Raw genomic sequence first — 16,073 nt, forward strand, 5'->3', positions numbered from 1 at the left:
TCAACTAGAAGTACTTACGTCGTGTTGTGAAACTGACCCCCGAAATCTGTGTAATAAGGCAGATACCGAGATTGTACGCGGTAGGGGGGCTTGAATGGCGAGGTAAAAAGCATATTGCTTTTGAATAAGCATGACTGTAAGTTTTGTTAACAAATTGTGACTTGTTAACAAATTGTATCAATAATTAATTTAGTTATGTAGTGCTTGTAAATTGATCACATTCTATAATAGCTCATATGAATTGCTAGCCATGACATTTTAATTCACTAAACATTAAATTTTGAATATTTTATATCACATAAATCAGCTCGGTCATCTCATAATATTAAATTTTGAAAAATATGTGAAAAAGAACTTCAGCAGTGTTACTGTGTTACTAATCAAAGATGAACCGGGATGAACTTTGGCGTCAGTGTGTGGAATGGTTGGTCTTGGTAGGAGCCTTGCCTCCTACTCATAAGGCTCGCTACCCTGATTCTGTCGTTTTTGATTTGGCACAAACTCTTCGAGATGGAGTTGTACTCTGTAATACACTCAATATTATTGCACCTGGAGTTGTGGATGAATCTCAAATCAATTTTCGAGCTCAAATGTCCGAGGTATGGTATTGAGATATATAATATTCTATAAAGCATGGGTTGGCGAGTCGTAGTTTGACGTATCATTATTGATAATGGAGCTTTTTTTAGGAGGAGGAATCAAAATTTTAGACTTCTAATAAGAATTATAGATCGGAGTCGAAATTTCCGACGAAAACAAAATTGACTTGAGCATTTTATCAGGGTTCTCAGAGTTGGCAGCTTGTGTCTGAATCAAAATCATTGTCAATCAGAAGTTGACAGTCCGTGCAAGAGTTGTTTTCAAATAGCTGGGAGTCTGGTTCAAATTTTCCCTGTTTCCCTGCAATTAAGTACTATGTTATTAGGAGCGTACTTCAATGGTTCAGATTGATACAATTTAATAACTCAATTTGATTTATGAATTCCGAATTCATATTTATGCAACAAAATATTGATATAATATGAAAAATGAGCCTGTAAAAGAACAATTTACATTATCTGGAGTTCCATCCTCTGGATGATAAAATTATGATTATAAAAAGTATTAATCAAAATTTTTGTATGTTTTTAGTTTTTGTGCATGCAGAATATTCGGGTTGTCATCCAAGCATTACATAGCTACTTCAGGATCCCAGCAGCTGAATTGTTCAATGCCCAAGATCTTTATCAGATGACAAATTTTGAAAAGGTATGAAAAGTTATAATTTTGAATGTCTTTATTATTAAATTACAATGTCACACGCACATACGGGTTCCCTAAAGATTTCTCTTTGTTTAAAAAATAAAATGTGTCCAGATTTAAATTGTATCTAGATAAAATCTTTGTTTCAATCTGATATTTAACATTTACGGTAATTATTATCAAATTTGATACACAAATGTTCGAACATACTTGATACTGTGACTTACCCAACTGCAAATTACATTTATACTGAATCGGTAAATTTGCCCAATTGTTGGGTCAAACTAAAAAAATATAGATTACGAGTTGGAATTTTTGTTTATTCTGATTTATTTTTATTGAAAGATCATATTATGGGTTGCTTAGAAACCACCCCCAGTTTTGATAATTGTTAGTACTTTGTTATTATTTTAATGCTGTATTTTTTTGTTTTCGAAGTACTGGTATAAAAGAATTATTGGTATACAATAACAGACATGTCATTTTGATATGCTTTTTTGTAGACTATGTGTCAATTATCACACAATATCAGATCACGTCTCAACGAGACTCATGATGATAATTAGCAGTTATTTGTGACGTGCATGTGCAGGTTAAATATTTTGTATTCAAGGAAACAGACATAATACATATTTAAAATGGGTATTCTGATATCGTTGGAAGAGCTTTATAACTAATCATGTTCGAATGGGCATGATTTCAAATATTGACCATGCTTGTTCTGGCTGTATTATTGAATTTTTCTCTACATATATTTATTTTATGATGTAAGACTCTCTCGTCAAAACGAAAGTAGTTTTATGCTGTACCAGGAAATACTTTTGTTCATCGCTATGTTGGTTATGAAACAATGCCATTATCCAATACTTGGTTATGATCTTGCTTTTTACTTGCTGAGGAAAACACCTCATAAACATGTCATGGGAAAATTGATAACGTAAAAATTTGAATTATTTATTTGGTATACCCATGATATTTTTTTAATAATTATATCACCAGGGGGTACATTGCGGCAAATTTTCTAATATCTTAGATGGCCCAAAATTATATTATTTAGCAGAAGATTTTAAATTTACTGGATACTACTATATTTTCAATTTCACAAAAAATATGTTTGCAATATCAGTCAATGGGTGAGTGTTGCAACAAATAGCAATATCTCATATCTAGTCTTTTCTGTTAGGATATGTTTCATGAAAGTCTGACAACATGCTATACGAAACCTGTAAAAATTGGAATAAGGAGTATAGACAATTTTTTGACACAGCCATGGGGATAAGTTAATACAAAACTTCACTAATCTTAATGGTTATATTGTTAGATTTATTTTTGAATAAAAATGTATTCGCTTTTTTTTTCATATGACCCTTGGCCTTCACTTCTAAAATTTGACTTTCTATTTTATAAGCCATGAGTCAACAGTCAACGACACAACATGCCTGGGAATAAATTCTTGGCAATCTCGTTGCTTCCTTGTTTTATAACCAGTTGCCAATACCTAGGCTTCTAGTTTCCTTTCGTACTACTATAGTTTCAATCCATCATTGTGTGTATGAGAAAATACATTTTCTTGTAATTAGGCTTTATGTGACATGATATATTATCCGCTTCTCTATTTAATTATTAATATGTGACATGTTATTCAAGTATGGAATATTGAATTTTTAAGCAATTGGCAAAAGCAGAATATTATTCGTTTTAACAGTCCAAAAATTTAACTTTTCCTCATTTCATTTTAACTTTTCCTCAATTCATTGAATCAGTTTATTTTCTGAAGTTCAATTGTAAACCTTCAGTTACACACAATAGCCTACCTCATGAAATACCCGGAATATTGCATATTATATAGAATTATTTTGGAATTATACTAGTATGCAGTTGGTGTAGTGAATCTTTTTTTCACCAGTACCTGTGATATTAAAAAATCTATTTCTTGAAATGTTTATTTCGAATACTTTATCAGTGTGGTATGTCAGCATTATAATTAGAATTGAATAATTCAATTAATTATTCATGTCGAGTTCATGGTAATTAATCACTATGGTAGTAACACTAAGCCTACCTATTTTTTTCATGTTAAATTGTTGTTAATAATGTAATTAAATTACTATGTACGTAGTATGTTACTATGTATAGATTACTATGTATACCATATTGCTGTTAGAACATGGTCACTAACTTTAATTATTTAATTTTTAAATATCTTTCATTATCACGTATCATTTTTATGATAATTATTATATTTTTCATTTTAGTGTCATTTTATGTGTTGAATATTATCATTTTAATTTTTTCAGGTGCTGAATGCATTGTCCTATTTATCCAGTATACCGGAAATTTCTTCAAGATACCAGTAAGTCTACTTCTTTGAATTTGTTATATATTCTATGGGGAATGTTTGAAAGTATTATTTAAACAATATTTAATAAGTTCATATTAAAATGACTTTGTCCCAACGAGAATTCACTCTGTCAATGCAAAGTAACATGCACACACTCAGAGGTAAACTCATAGTCATCTCTAAGCAAATCAAGGGCTACCACTGTATTTCCAGTAGACAGAATACCATTATCAAAAGTCAAGTTAGCAACTTGGCATATACAATGCTTATGGTAACTGTATTTAATAAAAGCATTTGTAATATTAAATTCAAAATCTACCTACTTACCTCAAAAATATTAATTCATAAAAAATTAAAATATTTAAAATAGTAATTCATAAAAAATTGGGCACTACAGAAGTATGGAGGTAACTAATTTTGTTTGCCTACTTTACATCAAGTTGTATAAAAGGGGGAAAGCTTATGGGAAAGGGGGATATTCACTTAGCTAACACAAACAGTCCCCGAACTCGGAATAGAACTGAAATAAGCAAAATCGGAATAAAATGATGGCCTAACTCTAACCTGGTACACATACTACGGGAGTCCCAAAAATTGTTTGTGACAATCTTATAGATATCTTGCTATTATAGTGAAAAATGTTCCAAGACTCGAATTTGCATGTTTAGACCTCACAGCAACGAGGTACAACAATACTCCTTTTGAATTATGTTTTTGCGGTTGTCTGCTATCTTCCATATGTTTTCTGTTCGTGGGTTGTTTATGCAGACATTGAACAGTTTCTGTTTTCTCAACGCAATGCAATTACTCATTCTATTCCTTTAAAAACGTTGCTAGTTGAATATATGAGTTTTGGGCGTTATATCTGTCATAATATGTTAGTCAATCCATATATATATATAATCGAGTATAATACATGAAATAACTATGCTTTCGAGATATGATCGGTTAAATATGGATTATACTTGGAAATGATGAATTTCAGAACTGCTATGTTTGATTGACGTAATACCAATAATAAATTTTTTCCGAAAAAGATTTACTACAATGAATGTGGTATAAAATAAATTATTTAATGTGCATAATTGAGAATGAATATTGAATAAAGTCCGTTTTTCCTCCAATATTAATAATAAGAAGATTGAAATTCGACAAAAAGTTGGAAACATTCGCACTTTGCTTACTTACAGGACGCAATTTAATATCAAAATGGATAATTGAAAAAATTATCACCGCGATAATTTTGTGACAAAAATGTATACACATAGTCGAGCAGTATGACTGTTAAATAAGGCTGCCAAAATCTACAGACAAAAAGATGGTTATATTATATTCACACATGCACATAACAATGTTATAATATTGTACCGTTATTATTGGGTTACATCACATCACACGGTTTCGTAGCCCTGCTGAACCGTTCTAAAGGAAGTATTGGAGGTAATGAGTCATTCCATTCGAATGTGTCACTCTATCTTAGACTAACAGCACGTTAATAATATGAAAATCATCTTGCAACCATTGTATTATGTGATAATGCCTATCATATATATGAACTTGTTTATTGTAGTATCTGGAAATACCTACAACCTTAAAATAAAACTATGGGTGTGCTTCCAATAACATTGATCATCATTTTTTTTTAATCTTTTCAACCTTGCAATACGTAAGGGGAAGTTGTGGTAATTTTAGTGAAGTTGGGAGTATCCGAATACTAAAACAAATCCAAACAAACCGATTTCTACTAATCATTACTTACCTGTATTCGGGGGTAAATTGAAATTAGAAAATTGAATTTGAAATGGACTTTTGATGTATAACAAAAAAAAGAGAATGCATACTTCACAAAGAAGTACACATTTACGGTATATAATGTAAGCGTGTGCTTTTGAATATGAGAAATGTAGCACACTACTATCTTTGGTATTCTCTTTTTCTTTATGATTGATTTGGGAATAATGATTGATTTGGGAAGATTTTCGATATAAATTTTAGTCCATGCATTTTATTCAGCTGAGAAAATGTAAAACAATCACTCAAATTTATCGTTAAAGATTGTTAAAATTAATTCGGTCAAGGAAATCACAGCATCAAATGGTGTATGTTTGACATTTTCCATCTGCTTTTCTGTGAAAGTCTGCTGAAAGCAGGGCGCCCACACTGACTTATTAAAGCGTTATTGTCATAAAGTTAGTTCTCAAGTAACGGTAACTGCTTTAAATTGTATATACAAACTGAAAGGTCACTCACAGCAACATATAAATTTTAGAAATTGAGTTTTTGAAAGCAGATTCCAAATCCACCTAAAATTATTCAGAGGTACCGTATTTTACGAACCATAATGCACGCTTCAAATACTGTTTATTTTTTTCAAAATTCGATCATGCGCCGTGCGCTTTATGTATGGATAAATACCCAATATAAGCAATTTATTGACAGTGCGCCTTATGGTCTGTAAAATATGATAACTGCTGCTTATAACTTATGAAAGTCTACGAAGGATTCCCTCAAAAATGTGTTAATGTTGTCCTAATGATACATGATTAGGTACTGTATAAGTCCATAATTTATCCAGTGTAAAAAATTGTATCAAATCATAAAGGTTGTTCAAAAATATGCCATAAAATTAGTTCTATTACATCACAAAGAATTTGCAAGCTATTTTTATACCACATTTAAAGATGGCCAGACATGTACATAGAAAATCTATCAAAAAAAAAACTCTCAGACAAATGCCTTTACACTTATGTGTCAACATTTATTAACGGTATTTGAAAACCAATTTTATCAATCACTAATCTATTAATTAGGTTAATTAATAATATTATATCAGTAACTTGTTTAATTTTTCTGTGAATGTAAAACAAAACCAGACTGTTTAATGAGATTCTCATAAAAGCATGGTTTTGATATTTAACTCAAAAATAATGTTCGATAAAATTTTAATTTTTGACATATTATATTGTCATTTCTTGTCTAGATTATCGCACTAAAAATGTCAATATTTAGGTGCAGGCCATTCATGATGCGCACTACTACCAAACCTAATTTATATATATTATATGTGGTCCTTTGAAAATTGTAGTATGGATATTTTTAGTTTTTTCTATACTTATCTGACAATTTTTAAATAATTTTTGCCCTTGGCTTCTCGAAGTTGTCTATTCTTCATTTCATCACGCAAGTTATAGTTCATTTAGTAGCATACTGAAAGATTAATCTGGTAATTGCTGGTTCTTAAAATTTTCCATATTTGAAATATTTTGATATTCTATAATGCTGTCTTGCAATAAATTTCAATTTTGATAGCAATAAGTTACGATTTAAGAGTCAGCTAGGTGACTTTATATAGCGAATAAATTGTTGTTTAAGTTAATTTTACTCAGTTATTTTATGACATTATGGCAAAGTCACATTTTTCAAAGTCTACATTTTTATTTTCAAATATGATCTTTTTATTTTTTTCATTGGAAATATTAAGAAATGAAATTTTCTGAATTAGACGATTTTTACTTCAATTTAAGTCAAATTATTCACTCGTAGTTATATAAAAATATTTTGTGACCCATAATTTAAATAATCATCCAATTACTATATCCAATTGGACCGATAGAAACTAACGCCTTCAACAAAGTGGGAGAAATTGGCCCCGGAACACTAGGTGCAAATGCCAAATGTACCGGAACAAATCAATTATTTCCTGTATTGACGTTTAGTTCTCAAGCTTCGTTTCTCACTCATTCACAAATTTCTTCCTGTTTGAATCCATGTCATTACTAGAATTTTCAAATATTTTTCCTTTTGTAAATCTTGAAAAAAGTGGTATATCACAAATGGTATACCATTTTTGAAGAATAAATTCAGTCAAATAAATTAGTTTCCTTATTGAAAAGAATGGATTTTATTTTTTATTGGAAAAGTGATTTTTCGAATTTTTTAAGAATTTTTTTTTTCTAATATTTTCAATTATATACATATTATAGTTAGATTTTATATATATATATATATATATATATATATATATGTATATTGGATTGGAATTGAAATCAATTATTAATAAGTTAGCCTATAAGTGAATATTCATAGATTTGACGATTATTTTTAATCTGCATGAGTAACATGTATGAACCATGGTTTCGCCTTAAACAAATCAGAAATTTTCATTTTCCCCATTGATTACAGTTAGTTGGGGTTGGGGGTAATAAGTCGATATGTTTTTTATATAACAAGGTTTTGCTCCTTTTTGCCTTACCTTGGGTTAGGTTAGTTTCGGTTGTCTCAGAAGTCAGGGGTCATTTATACCAATAAATAATTTATTTGAAAAAGTATTTTAGATATACCAAGTATAATTTATTTGGATTAGCGTATTCTGAGGACCTAATAGTTCAAATTATTATATTATCTTGCAATTTAGTATAGGAGAAGTTCAGCTTATTCAAGCATTAGCATAAAAAAATAAAATAATAAATAAATTGGAGATTTGTATGTCAGATTTTGTTGCTGAAAATTGATAAATATATATGACTATTTCTAAAATCAACATTTTACTCGCATTTAATCTATATTTAAATGTTCGTTATGCACTTAACTTTTTTAATATTTATGTTTGAAAGAACAAAGATCATGTTTTGATTGATTTTTCATCATGATTAATAAATCTCATGTCTGGTAGTTCACACATACCTTTATTATTTACATGTACAATAGAAAGTGGTTTAATTTTTATTTATTTTAATTTTTATGTTTTGTTTAAAAGGCTTTTTCGAATGAGACAACAATTTCTATACCTAGTCAGCCTCAGCAGGGATGACCAAAACCAAATCGTTTTGGAATTTATTATATTAAATATTTTAAATTTCTAATTTTAGGTGTATTTAAAAATTGTTTCAATTAGAAAATTATTATTTTTAACAATTGAAAAAGCATAAATTTAGTATGGCCAAAAATATCTCAACCTTCTGGAAAAAATAGCACCCAACCAAATCGCTTTTGTTTCACTTTTTTGCATTTTTAAATTTAAACTTGTTGAATGTACATTGACTTCCATATGTGTTTCTGTTGAAACTAACCCAATCTCAGAGTATATTCGATTATCCATATTCATAAGTTCTATTTTAGAATGTATTCAGCAGCATACCTGCTAACCAGTGTTCCCTTTGTGTTTATCAAAATCAATCATACAATATACAAAATTCCATTCCATGTTATAAAATTTCTGCGTAGTAATTTTCATTGCAGTTATTGATAAGATATCATTATTGGAATGATCAGTCTCAGTTACCTACTGATATCAGTGACGCTTTGTTTTCTGTGAGCGAAAGTCTATAATATCATTCATTAACAAACATAGGTTATTTCTGTCAATTCAACTATTGTAGCCACAAAAACCGTGTGGTTATAACTGCTTTTGACAACTTAAATTTAAATTGAGGAGAAATGGCCTTCAAGTCGGAAGTTATATTGAATTATCAATCACCATAATACAACGGCAATTCAAATTGAAAGTTATACAAAATCCAATATTCGTGCCCTAATCATATGCATGTATTAAGAATGCATTTACAAAATTACCGGTATATAAGTACATTGTTACTATATTCATATGAAAATATATACCCATATTATAAATAATAAGTGTTGTTTAAAGTAAAATTTGAAAATATTTACAAGTAAAAAATTTTGAGATTACTGTACATTCATAAACATTTCAGATCACTGTAGTTTCATAAGTTATATTGTTGACCTTTACCAAGGAAGCTAAAAAATCTCCCAAAGAAAAGTTCCTATCACCGGTGCTTGACTCATTGGAAAATTTAGAAATGAGACTTGATATTTTTATTTTCTATTCATATGTGTCACCTCCAGGTTATAAAAACATTTCCCATGAAACTATCTAATAATCCCACATTTTATTTGTCTCTTGAGTATCTCTATTTAGTGGTGCAAATGGACAAAGAAATAAAAATAGGTTAAGATAAGTTTCGAGCATTTAATTAATATCTGAGTCAATGTTAACCATTATAAATACCTATTTATTACTAACATATTATAATAAAGGGATCAAGGCTTGACATAATGCTGGTGATAATAATGGGATGATTCTGATGCCATAACAAACTATACAAAGCCATGGTGTAGTATCATCTATCTATTAGCGTATTTTACCAGGTCATGTGACTAAATTACAATAATGTGTGGGAACGGGAGGTATTCCAATACTCCTTTGTCATTTCTCACTGTATCGATATCAGGATAGGAAGTCCTATTTTAATGTGTAAAATTGGTCAAAAATAATTAAAAATTGGACATAAATTAACGAATTTTGTTTATTTTTTTAATTGTACTCTTGGCTCCTCATCTGTAGATCATTGTCCTTAGTGATCCTTGGCAGCATTATTTTATTCTTGGTGACTTACTTAAAAGTTTCGTAAAAGTTTGATATATTGAATTGTTATCTCCTTTTCAGACAATTTTATCCAAACTCGAGGTTGAGCACTCAACGATCTAGTTTTGAAGATGAAGATATTTACAGGAATCTACCAGAGCTTGCCAGGTGAGATTATACACCGTAGTTTTTTTCAAGATTGTTTAGGGTTGTATCATATCAGAAAGCTTGACCATTATATGTTTACAATACTTCACTGATGAAGAATTTCACCATTCATAAAACTAAACTGGAAAGCAATTCCGGAGGATGGATGTCTAAAAACTAATAATGCACTATTTCAATCGATTCGATTCCAATAGAATCTGCTGAGGTACGGTTTCGGTCGGCTACTGTGATAGATTACATACTCGTACCACGTGTCCATATATTTAAGCATTGCTCTATTGTTCGTATATCAATATCAAACATTGCTAACTAGTTTCACAAGACTGAAGTCAGGCATGAAGATTTTGTTATTCAAGATAGAATTTCTTTAGAAACATTGAACACGTCAATTGTCACTTTAAACATTATTAACCTGTAGGCTAGTTTAACATGACTTGGAAATGCAGAGTAATCTTTTAGTCAGAAATTGGTTATGAAAAGAAATGATTTGCTTTACTAACTTGTAATGGGGAAACTAGGATATTGTGTATTGAACTTCAGACAGTACTTTCTCCTTATCTACTTCCTGCTTGGGGTCCTAATGCGACTGTTGCCACGAGGATGCTTGAATGAGATAATATTAAAGTGATTGTTTAACTTGTGATGCTTAATGTAATAAATGGATGCTTTTCAATATTTTTTTACCATTCATTTTGTTATTATTATTAATTAATATTCTGAATTATATTATCCATGATTCAGTGATATTGATAAAAAATAAGTTTACCGATATGTATGCAATTAATAAGTTTTCTGAAAATTTGAAATTTGTTTATTCAAGTAGTGTTTATATAACCCTAATAAAAAGGTCAACTTTCACAAATTTTTTTTAGTGAGCGAGCACTGGCGGATGAAGATGAAGATCTTTATGATTCTGTACCTGAAGAAGTAAAAGATGAAGGAATTTATGGATCGTTGATTGATCTGAAGAGAAATGCTAGTGTTACTTCATCACAAAAAGTGAGCAGAAATTTGATTTTTGTTTCCTGACGATGTACAATTAGCTAAGGTTGGACAAATTTTCTCTTAAAATTTAAAAATATTCTGACAGAAAAGATTCATGAATCACTAAAAATTGTTATGACTTATGATTAATACAATTACAATTCAAATACAATTTGGCTCATGTTTTTGCAGTGTTACACTCTTTTGCTGAATGGTTTGCATTATCCAAATTTTTGAATAATTTTTTCATTTACTAAATATTAGTTCTGTTGTGCCCTACATTGGAAAATTCAACTTGGCGACAAAATTTCATGATCTTTTGTTTAGGATATTTGTAGTTTAATTGTGATTTGCAAACAACAGAGATAGTTTTTTTTTCATTTGAGTAGTACAGGATTCTTAGCCCTAAATAATTTTATATATATAATCTTTTAACTTGAATGACAATATTTCTTTGATCGCATTGCAATTTCAAGTTATCTATGAGCAATCTGTATAATCACTTCAGGTTTAATTATTAAATAATTTTTCAGTAAATCTGATCACTATTTCCACCCTAATTTCACCAACGTCTTGATAAAACGAGGCTTCTGACTTCTATATTCTTTTCTCTGTAACTTGATACCACTGCGCAACGAATTATATACCTATCATATAATTGGATCAAATTGACCATTTGTAATAGGCCTTTCATATATAAGTATCGTTCTGTTATTGGCGATAATAACTGGAACACCCAGTCACAGTCTGTTTAGGTATTGCTTATGACTAATTTCTAACTAGTTCAACGTTGTTTATCCCTGTTATTGCTCAAAAATAATCAATGAATTTTTATTTATATTTTTAGTCCTTTTTTAACTGGCTTTAAATAATACACATATGTTTAGATATGTGCTGTAATATTCGCAAATGAAAGATTCTATATTCATTGATAAACTGACAAATGTGTAGTTTACAAAGTCCTGTTACAAATTACAAACAAAAATTTTATTGTAAAGTCAGTTCCCAATATATCTTAACCAGATTTTATTTTATTATTAATATTGAGTGTTGACTTTTTTTGAAATTTTTTTTTCATTTAATACACTTTATATGCCCACCATTAGCTGCATGAACCACATCGAAGTTCTTTTACAAATTTCAATACAGCATTTTATAAAGACCTATTTTTGTCACACATGTTTTTTTTTCAATCTAATTTCCGAAAGTGCCGCCAGCGTTAATATTTGGGTAATAATACTAGTACCATTATTATGTGGTATTGGCAATTTTTTTTTTCAATGCAATTTTGAAAAGAATCAATTATTGATGTTTAATAAAAGACATGACTTGAAATTTGCAAAACTTCTCATTCGCAAACTAATCCTAACACAGGACAAAAATTTGCTCAAAACATTGCGGTTCTAAACCACAGACTAGAATATTAATATTTGTCACCCGAAGCAAATCAAAATTATTCACAAATATCAACATTTCTATTCATAATCTGATATGTTGGTAGTGTTTACATTGTGGTTTTTATTAGTAAAATTATTTGATAATAAATAACCCATCCATATAATTTTTCTCTGCTTTCTATGGAAGTTTATCTTCAAACCAGTACCTCACTATGTAAGTTTTATGTAATATCTGAATATGCATCTGCTGGTTAATTATCGTCTTATTTGTTGTTATGTCCTGTTTCAATGGCAGTAAGTCTACACCCAGTGTGATAATCTTCTCTTTATTTGTGTATCATTCATTTTTAAGCTTTTTAGACAATTTTTTTTTATAATTTGCCCAAATGCGCTGTCACTCACAAATAAAGTGAAATTATTAGCAACCACTAAACTGCCAAGAGCTAAAGAGACTATAAAGAATTATAACAATGAAGATTTGCGCAATATACTGGTTGACACAAGACTTAGGCAGTTTATGTCAATACAGTCACTAAATAACCAATGAGGTATAAACATAAATAAAGTTCTTGGAAAAAACTTTCGACATAGAATTTTTTTGTTGGTTGTCTGGTAGATACACTGACAATAAACAAATGAGAGCGGATGGGAATTCATAGCCATGTTCAAAATTATGAAACTGTTAATAAATCATAACCATAAAAAAATTGGGGCAATTTATACTGATTCGACACTAAAATTTATCTATCAAAATTCTGTTTTGCATTGGAGTTTAATTGGCAAAAAATAAATTAATAGCCATACAAATTCGACGACTAAAAACTTTTTTGAGGGACAAGTTCTGAACGTTCAGAAAAACAAAGTTCATTTTATTTGTTAAATTCTCGTATACTTTGATTAGTAGATAGTTTGAAAATGTTAAGATGGCCGAATTGAATGACAAATTTAAATAGAATTCAAATTTTATCTTTTAATTAAAATTTGCCTGAAAAACAATATTTTGGCACTAGGTATGCAAATCAATCCATGTTTAACAGAAATAAGTTCAGATAATGAATAAACAAACACATTGTCCATATTTACATCTCTGCCGATCTCATTATATTTGTTTATTAGTTTATTAATTATGTGTTGTTGTTTATCGCATATTTCAACATTCTTCAAAACTTTTTGCCGTTTATTTTGTCTTATTTGGAAGGTTTAGTATTAAATTTACACTTTTGTTTTCTTAAATCATTCAAAAGATTCCATATTCAAATTCACAATGACGCTTTTAAATGTGCTTCCATTTTAGTATATAAAGTATGTGTGTGGTTTGCTGTGTCCAAAATGTTCTATAATTTGATAACAACTACATGTTTTGCTCTGAAAAAGGCTCTAAATCAGCAGCCACTGATATACAAGGAACTGATTTATTTTAGAAAGACCGGCATCTTTCCGTTTCGGTATTGCCTACTCAATTTATTACACCCTGCGTGAGGTGATGGGTATGGAAATTGAACCCGAGATTTGACTGTACTATGTCATCATAGTTAAGTCTAGCCTCCCTACTACTTACAGTAATGGATTTTAGTATTTTTTCTGTTTTTAAGGTCTGCTCCCAATTATGAAGGTTTAGATATATAACACACTCGATGACCACACGGTTGCATCTTTATCAATTACCACACAGTCTGCATCGAAAACCTTTTGCTATTATTTATTTATTTTTTTGCTTTTCGGTTGACGAATAATGAACTTGTTATTTGTAAACTTGTCTCCTATTTATTGCAGCTGGACAAACGTGGATGTTGCATCCATGAGATCGTTGAGACTGAAAATAATTATGTCACTCATCTTGTTATGATGGTTGAACAATTTATGATTCCACTGCGTCAATGTTTATCTGAGCAAGATATTAAAACCATTTTTATGAATATAGAGGTGAGTGATTGAAGATAGCAGAATTCGCTGTAAGGCAATTTTTTCTTTTTTTTCTATAGACCTAACATTTCATCAAATTATTTTTAATCAGAGAACCCTTTTTTATTACGTATGAAAATATTTTATTTCCATTTTTTTTAGCAAACTTGGTGCTGCGTTAGGGCTTCAAATAATGTATCGCTTCATACCGTTACAAAACCCTAATTTTCATATATTTGATCATTGCTATCTTGTATTGTAAGAAAATTTGTTCAACACTTGAAAAACTTCTGTTTGTGTGTGATTGTATCCAAAAGTTTTAGTATACTGAAACATTTGGACATTATTTGCACATTACGTTTGCTCTGGACTATGTTCCAACTGACATGGGTGCTGTTCTGTGGTCGCCCTGTATTTACAATCGAATATCACCAATTTTGAACATATTCAAAAATTTGATTTCGTTTGGTCATCACTGCTTAGAATTCTTTATTACTCTTGGTTCTGAAGAACCGAATTTCGCATGAATTTTTTTTATATTGTCAGCAATTACGACCCATTCACACCAGTTTTCGGGACGAACTTGTCAAATTACAGAGAAATGGTCAGAACGCCAAGTTCAGCCAACCTTTTATACAGTATAGGGTAAGTGTTTTGGTATTTGTAGAGAAAATGTTTTACTTTTATTCTATAATTCAGAATCTGTATGCATAAATAACAATGTCATGTAATAATTTTGTGTCATTTCAAAATTGTGGCATATATATCTTAATCTTGACCATATTATGTCTGATATCGCAGCACTCGTATAGTTGACTGAAAAGCTGGCCTTTTAGGATTTTATATGTAAAATGTTCAAATATTTGCCAAGATGAATTGAAAGACTATCCATGAGAAGGAAGGATTAAGAAAAAGGATTAAGTTATACATTAACAATTTTCAGGACAAATCCTGTTCAATTCTTTCACTCTGTTACTTTTACAAGCACATTTTTACATTCCACCTTATATACGTATATCCCACATTCGTATATCCTCGCATATAGGCAGACCCCCTAAAACGGTGAATTTATAGAAGTTTGCACATGAGCCGACCCTACAAATTGTAAGACGTTGTACCCACCTTTTACAGAAAATGGTTGCAGAAGATAACGTCATTTCGTTTGAGTGCGATCAGAGTTGTGCGCCTATAAGCGGACCCTTTAGTGCGATCAGAGTTATGTGCGTATAGGCTGAATTTTTAGTGCGATCAGAGTTATGAGCATATAAGCCGACCCCTTAGTTTGGCAACTATTTTTTTGGGGTTTAAATTCGGTTTATATGCAATTATAATATACGGTAGACCTGTTGACATGTTTGTTTTAAGGATGTCTTCTGCTAACTGCTGTCTGAACAATTGCGATTTTATGTAGCGTAAACACTCGTTTAATTCTATTTTTAGGAGAAGTTTCTGATTTACGGAGACTATTGCAGTAATTTGGTCGATGCTCAGGATCATTTGGAAGAATGTAGTAAAAATGAAGAAGTTCGGCTTAAAATTGAGGTCAGTTGATTTTGAAATCACAAAAGAGTTTTGCTAATAATAAAATAGCCTGGCTATGTAGGAAAGTTTCGTTTGTAATTCCGCTTCGAGACATTGGCAAATCCAGAAAAAA

The 16,073-nt window shown here is 30.2% G+C and overlaps 1 protein-coding gene across 5 annotated transcripts in view; it reads left to right on the forward strand.

Annotated features, from left to right (window-relative positions):
* The first annotated feature begins 290 nt into the window (after positions 1–290).
* LOC120344578 (proto-oncogene vav-like) overlaps positions 291–16,073 on the forward strand; it is a 57,002-nt gene continuing 41,219 nt past the window's right edge. For 3 of the 5 annotated variants that reach the window (XM_078112807.1, XM_078112806.1, XM_078112808.1), the window contains exons 1-8: positions 291–599; positions 1,132–1,248; positions 3,540–3,595; positions 10,050–10,136; positions 11,009–11,135; positions 14,291–14,440; positions 14,966–15,064; positions 15,860–15,961. In XM_078112807.1, coding sequence (XP_077968933.1) covers positions 387–599; positions 1,132–1,248; positions 3,540–3,595; positions 10,050–10,136; positions 11,009–11,135; positions 14,291–14,440; positions 14,966–15,064; positions 15,860–15,961 — 951 coding nt within the window. In that variant the 5' untranslated portion in view covers positions 291–386. The remainder of the gene's footprint in view (positions 600–1,131; positions 1,249–3,539; positions 3,596–10,049; positions 10,137–11,008; positions 11,136–14,290; positions 14,441–14,965; positions 15,065–15,859; positions 15,962–16,073) is intronic. The other 2 variants (XM_078112809.1, XM_078112810.1) reach the window with 1 other exon arrangement.

Source organism: Styela clava, chromosome 5 (genome assembly GCF_964204865.1).
Source record: "Styela clava chromosome 5, kaStyClav1.hap1.2, whole genome shotgun sequence".
Lineage (NCBI taxonomy): Eukaryota > Metazoa > Chordata > Ascidiacea > Stolidobranchia > Styelidae > Styela > Styela clava.